The 6,716-nt window shown below is 54.4% G+C and overlaps 1 protein-coding gene across 1 annotated transcript; it reads right to left on the bottom strand.

The window, feature by feature from the left end:
- Nucleotides 1-2,930: 2,930 nt before the first annotated feature.
- On the bottom strand, nt 2,931-5,744 carry MEX3B (mex-3 RNA binding family member B). Its single transcript, XM_059824050.1, has 2 exons — nt 5,277-5,744; nt 2,931-4,351 (listed from the first exon to the last, which is right to left on the bottom strand). The coding sequence occupies exons 1-2, from the start codon at nt 5,536-5,538 to the stop codon at nt 2,931-2,933; spliced, it is 1,683 nt and encodes a 560-aa protein (XP_059680033.1). The 5' UTR covers nt 5,539-5,744.
- Between the last annotated feature and the right edge of the window lie 972 nt (nt 5,745-6,716).

Genomic DNA, 6,716 nt, shown 5'->3' with positions numbered 1-6,716 from the left:
TCGAGCTGCTGCACAAGTGCTGTCGGTTACAGGGACCACGGCGGCTCAGTCTTCCACACCACGGCTGTTAACACCATGGAGACGCACAGTATTGTACAGTAAGGGGAAAAAAAGGGAGGAGAATTTAATTTTCACTTTTTGTTCATCCTATTTACCTTTTGGTTTCACTAAGCTTGGAAAATTAATCACAGTGATCAAATTCACTTTTTCATTTATAGCCGTTTTCACAACTTTTCCCAGACAACAGCACAGGATGTTTACACTGAAACAAGAAATTGATTGGCGCATTGTGAGCACATTTCCTAAACACCTATCATTAAGAAAATATACACATGGACTTAAACTTCCTGGTCCCTCTAAAGTAACCAATTTTGCCAAGGTTTTTTTTCAATGTCCATACCACTTCTGTATTTAAGCACATCTTTTCTGCCACTCTCTGGGTTCTTTTCCACGGCACTGGTCGGCTTTTTTCCACCATTCAAAGAGACAAGCTTCCTGAGACAAATGCAACGCTCAGTGAGGGATTTTAACTCTATAAATCAGATGATACCACAATCACAGTTCAATGAAAGAAGCAAAAATCAAATCAAATCAAACAAAGAGATCCCATCATCCCCCGCCACATCCTCCCTCCTCCCTCTTCCCACCCAACCAGCAGCTCTGGAGTCCATAAAGGAGAGCAGAGCAGAGCAGCTCTGGCACACACGGCTAAGCACAAAGTAAAACATATGAAATATGCTACACAGTTTGGGTTTGCTTTGTTGTTTTCACTCACCCGCCGCAAAGTGCACCGGCACACTCAAAAAGAAGCGTTTAAAGGGATCGGCAGCTACCTTCTGAAATCTGCTCTAACACGCTCTATCCAGCAAGTTCATTCAAACACGCTGACTACAACGAGCAACACAAATATTGCAGGGTCTGCCCGGTGGGTTCGTAGGCTCGTTAGTCAGAAAGCGGCTGTACTTCCTTCGCCCCAATACCACTGCGGGCATCATCAAAAGCAAACAAACTTTACATGGCAATAAATTTTTTATTCAGATAAGTCTGTCAACACCAATTACCCGAACCACAACTGCCAAATACCAAGAAGCACTTTCAAGAACTCAGGAAGGATACTAAAGCCTGTCTTCCACTCTAGAGAAGAGCGCGTTTGGGCTGCGGTTCTGAGGTCCTGGGCACGGCAGAGCCAGGACCCGCAGGATTCAGCCCTCCATCAGGACGTTACAACAAAGGAGCCTCCCCTGCTATCTGCTTTTGGATCAGAAAGCTAAGAAAGCTGCCAGCTCTGTTTCTCACATATGCTCTATTTGCTAAAAGTAACAATTCATACGAAACCAAGTATTTTTCATGATTAAAAATGCTGAAAAAAATAGTGGGTTTAGATGTTGAATAACCCCAGCAATATCCCACATATTAAAAAATCAAATAATTTCTTTCCCTTAACAACACTGTAAGGTACAATCGCTGGCAGGATTATTCTGGAAGCAGTCACAAGCTGAAGAGCTCCAGCAACATTAACATGACACAGTTTAAACTCCCAACATGTTTCAGTGCCACAAGCGGGGAACAAAAATTCCAGAAGAAAGTCTCAGCACATCAAAGCACCACACAGAGTACTCTTTTTTTTTTTCTGTAATATTTTATTTTATTTATATAGAAATACTTAAAAAAACATGAAGTAGCACCATTACTTAAGTTTTACTTTTATTATGTAGAACTTTAAATGTCAGAAAAATAAAACTCTTGATACAATTTCAAATCTTGTCTCAGCAAATATAATATTAGTATTTGACCATGAGGTTAAAGGCCCTTTATCATAAAATAAAATATACTTTGTTTTTAAACTTTGCTCAGTAAAGTACATTTAAGCTCAAGTAACGTCACCTACATATACATAAACAAGTGGTAAACAAATGTATTAAAATAGAAATACTAAAACTATAGTGGTGCAACAGAATTTTTGTAATTTCCACTGAATTCTATTTATACAAATGTTAGAAAGCTTCAACAGTTCCTTTTGACATATGTTTATACATTTCCATTTTTGTAATAATATAGAATAAAATATGCTTTATATCACTGAATAGAAAATATGCTGGGTGAAGCAGATTTAAAAGATTTTTTCTGAACCTATAAAATCTCCATCCCAACAGAATACTGTTCAAAGCATTACACATTTTATGGTTTGTAATTCCGTTCACAATTGTGTGATATTAAAATAATACAGTGTTCTTTGCCATAAGGCCATACTAAAATAAAAAAGATTTAACCCAGCTACAAAAAGTTCACTGAACTTAAATTAAAATACTTGTAAACATCTTTGCAATATGAAATATAATTTTTCAAGTCAAAAAAGAATAAAATACTTCAATCTGTATTAATGCAATTTATCTTTAAAACCTTTAAACGTTTTTAATATATATAAGAGATATGTTACAGTTTTGTTCTTTTTTTTTTTTCCTTTTTTCTTTTTTTAAAGTTTGATAAAGCTGCAGTATCATGGTTTTTCACAGGAACTTCTTGCCCTTTCAAGAACATTCAGAAAAGTATCCACCCATAGATTTAATTATTTCGTAATAAGCATCCTAGGAACTACCAGCACGTTTTACTAACAGTCCACACACCATTGTCATCATCATAAGCATCTTCTACTTTCAATATTTTTTTTCTGGGTTTTTTTTTTTTTTTGTTCGCCTGTTTTTTAAAAAAGGGGGAGTTTTGGAAGCTTCGTATTAAAGTACAGTGTAAAAACTAGCCTAGCACTAGAATGGAGTCGCCCCTTATTATTTATAGCATGCACCCGCCGTCGCCACCACCCCCCAGCCCTCCCCCGGCCGCGGCGCGCTCGCAGCCCGCACCCCCCGGCGGGCGGCGGCCCCGGCCCCGGCCCCGGCTGCCCCGGCCCGCGCCCCCCGCCGCGGCGGCGGCCCTCAGGAGAAGATGCGGATGGCCTGGGTGACGGCGCTGTGGCAGACGGGGCACTGCGGCTCCGTCTTCTCGCAGATGCGGTTGGCGCACTCCATGCAGAAGAGGTTGTGGCCGCAGGGCACCAGCGCCGCGATCACCTCGCTCTCGAAGCACACCGAGCAGTCGCGGCTGCCCTTCCGCCGCACGCCGGACGACGAGCAGGAGGAGCTGGACGAGGAGCTGGAGGAGGAGGAGGAGGAGGCTGACGAGTCGGAGGGCAGCCCCGGCAGGTGGGCGCCCAGCCCGTTGGCGTACAGCGGGTAGGAGGCGGCCAGCAGCCGCCCGCCGGGGTCGCTGCGCACCCGCCGCGCCAGCGGGTGCTCGGGCCCCGCCGCGCTGCCGTGCAGGGGCGGGGAGAGCCGCGCCGGGGGCGGGGCGCCACCGCCCCGCCGGGGGCCGCTCACCAGCAGCGCCAGGTTGGCATTGGCGGGCGCGGCGCCCGGGAAGGCGGCGGCGGCGGGCGAGGGCGCGGGCGAGGGGGGCGCGGCGGGGCCGCGCTCGAACTGCGGCCAGATGAGGGCGGCCCCCGGCGGCGGGGCGGGGGCCAGGTCGAAGCCGGGCGGCGAGTCGAAGGGCAGATCGGAGCAGCAGTCCGGGGAGGAGAGGACGTCGCCGCCGCCGCCGCCCCCGCCGTACACGTAGCCGTTGGCGCTGTTGTTGTTGTTGTTGCCGTTGTGGGTGAAGCTCAGCGCCGGGCTCGGGGGGCTGTAGTCGGCCAGGCGCGCGCCGCCGCCCCCCCCCGTGCCGCCCCCGAAGTAGGAGTCGGTGGAGGCGCTGCCCAGCGAGCTGGAGCTGTCGTTGCGGTAGTTGCAGAAGGGCTTGCGGCCCGGGGTGGGCGTGATGCTGGGCGGCGTGGGCTTGCTCCAGAGGCTGCCCGTGCCGTTCAGCTCGAAGCCCACGTCCGTGCCGTTGGCGTGGAAGTCGTTCTCGTCCGTCAGCTCGATGATGCCGCCGGTGCGCATGGCGATGTGCGCCTCGATCTCCTCCCGGGCCCGGTCCACGTTCTCGGGCATGCCCGTCACCTCGAAGACCGGCTCCTTGTCCCGGCTCGGGGTCACGATGTAGGTGTGCGTCTGCTGCTGGATGCGCTTGATGGTGGCCCCCTTGGGCCCCACGACCAAGCCCACCACGCGATAAGGCACCCGCACCTGGATGGTGGTTTGGCCGGGCAGGTTCGGGGGGCCGGGAACGGTGCCGTTCAGGGCCGTGTTCTTGTTCCGCGAGGCTCGGATCATAGAGAAGTGCTCGGCCGCCGAGATGATTTCCCTGCGGGCCATGGCCACATCTTCCTTTCTGCCCGTCACAACAAAGAGCGGCTCCTCCCCGCGAACCGGGGTCTTGATGTAGGTGTTGGTCTTTGCCCGCAGAGCTTTGATTTTACAACCTGGGAACGAGATGCGGGAGACGGAGGGCGAAGGGGAGGGAGAGGATGGGGAGGTGTGTGTGGGGGGAGAACCGGTTACAGCCCAGTATTTGGGTGCAGCGAGGGAGGGGGGGAAAAAACACACCCACCCGAAACACATTGCCCCCCACCCCAGGTGACCGCTGGCATCTCGTACAGGAGCCCCAGTCACGGTGTAAAGCCATGTCAGCCCACAGCCCTGGCACACACCCAAAGGCATCGCAAGTGGCCGCCGACACATCTGCCATGCAAACTGCCCCAGAACTACCAACGTGCAGTTCACAGGAACGGCAACAAAAAAGGGAGCGTGCAGAAAAACTGCACCACCAGAAAAGAGAGATAAAATAAAATGCAAGCAGCCCTAACAAATCCACACACCCGCCGGTCCTTATTCCTGCTCAGCACTTTCCTTTCGGAAAAATAAAATCAGTTCTTAAGAAGGTGAGGAGCAGCGGCGGTACCGAGTGAGCCACATTCCCCACTGCGGATGCTTTATTCCAATCCCATTGTTCCACTTCCCCACTCCATTTCTCTTCCTTAAAAATAATCCACGATTTCTAACTTCGGGAGGGAAGAAAAAAAGCACCGAGGCTCCCATTTTCTTCCCGTTTCCTCTCGCAAATTTAACTTTTGCAGCCGGAGGAAAGGAGCGGTTTTTATTATTTTCGTGATTTCCCCCCCCCCCCCCCCCCCCCCGGCAGCTGAAAGTGCATCTCGAAACTGATGCATGACGCTCCTCGGAAACATCACGTCTGCTGCACTTTCTTTGTCTGGGGGACGCCGGCACTGGCCACCACAGTACGGCTGCAGTTTTCATGGGGCTGGCCAGTGTCGCATCTGAGCCGCACGCCCGGCAGCGCGGAGGGGAGACCCGCTCGCCCACACCCCCTCGCATGCAGTCACCCACCTTGTCTCCCCACTATCTCAGCGACATGCTCCGAGCTGGGCACCGGGACGCATTCGGTCATGTTCACGCTCTTTTTCCGAGGCTCGCTGTCGTAAATGGAGCCCGTCTCGTCGTTGTCCAGCCCCAGCAGGGAGAGCTGATCCAGGGCGATCTGAAGGGCTCTTTGGTCATCCAGGGTCTCTCCCCCTCCACCACCACCACCGCCGCCGCCGCCGCCGCCGCTCCCGTTCCTCTCCATGTCTGCAAAAAGCGAGCTGGGCATAGTCCCTGTGTGTGTTGCACCCTCCTCCTGCACTCGGCTCAGTAGTAAAAGATCAGACACAAAGGAAAACCCAAGGCAGATGGCCAGCAGGAGAGAAGGAAGGGGAGGGTGGGCGACTGCTGGAGACCGGGGAGTTGTTGCCTTTTGCTTGTATATTTTGTATCTTTTTTGCTTTTTTTTTTTCCTCCTCTCAGTGCAATCCGGTTTATAAGATGTTCTCAGGACCCCCCCCACGGCTCCCCCCCCCGAGGTTTTTTTTTTTTTTTCCTTTTTTTTTTTTTTTTGTCGGCTGGGGGTGGGGTGGGGGGGTGGGAAGAGGATAGCGAGAGGAGCTCCGATGGCTTCCCCCCCTCGAGTTCCTCGCCGGCCACAATGCCAAGCGACGGCAGCGTTTCTTTAAGGAGCCCCTCCCAGGCTCCACTCCACTCACTCAGCGTTTTTTTTTCCTCCTCTCCCCTCCTCTGTCTGAGGCACTGCTGCAGCCAGACGGCTCTGGAGAGGCGGGCGGAGGGAGGGAGGGAGGGAGGGAGGGAAGGGGGGGGCCGCGCCGGGCGCCGCAGCGTAAGCGGCGATCGCTGACAGCCCCGCGCCGCCGCCGCCATCGCTGCGCGCGCCCATTGGCCGGGCGCGGCGCGGAGGGGCCGGCGCTGACCCCCCCGCACCCCCCGCACCCCGGCCCGGCTCCGCTCTTTGTTGTCGGGTGCGGAGCAGTACCGGGCCCCGGCGCTCGTCTGCGAGCGCCCGGCCCGGCCCGCGCCTATTGTCCGCGGGCTGCCCGTCTCCTCGCCGTCCGTGTACCGTCTCTCCCCGCCCTCCCGAAAGCAGGCCCGCTCCCGGCCGCGCGCCGGTGGCGCAGGTTGGGCTTTTTTGGGTGGTTTTTTTTTTTTTTTGTGGCGGGGAGCGTGTGCCGAGGTGGGCGGCCACCGCGGCCCTTTGTGTGCCGCCTGCCTGGGAAGGAGCGCGCTGCCGCTCGCCGGCCCCGGAGGCCCCCGCACCCCGCCTGCCGGCGGCGGGCAGCGATGGCCAAACGGAGCGCCGCTGCCTGCCGGGCCCCGCGGGAGCCGCCCCTCAGACGCCGCGCGGACCCCCAGCCGGCTCCCGCGCAGACCCGCCCGCCGCCGGCGCGCGCCCTGCGCCTGCGCGCCCCTCCCCCGCCTTGCGCACTGCGCCCGCGCGCC

Source organism: Gavia stellata, chromosome 13 (assembly GCF_030936135.1).
Source record: "Gavia stellata isolate bGavSte3 chromosome 13, bGavSte3.hap2, whole genome shotgun sequence".
Lineage (NCBI taxonomy): Eukaryota > Metazoa > Chordata > Aves > Gaviiformes > Gaviidae > Gavia > Gavia stellata.
Note: the sequence above shows the minus strand (reverse complement) of the source record. Positions and strands in the feature narration are given on the sequence as shown.

Excerpts from the sequence above, each read along its gene's own strand:
- MEX3B (XM_059824050.1), bottom strand. The coding sequence starts at position 5,538 with ATGCCCAGCTCGCTTTTTGCAGACATGGAGAGGAACGGGAGCGGCGGC. Across the intron at positions 4,352-5,276 it reads TGAGATAGTGGGGAGACAAG|GTTGTAAAATCAAAGCTCTG; the intron begins GTGGGTGACTGC and ends TCTCGTTCCCAG.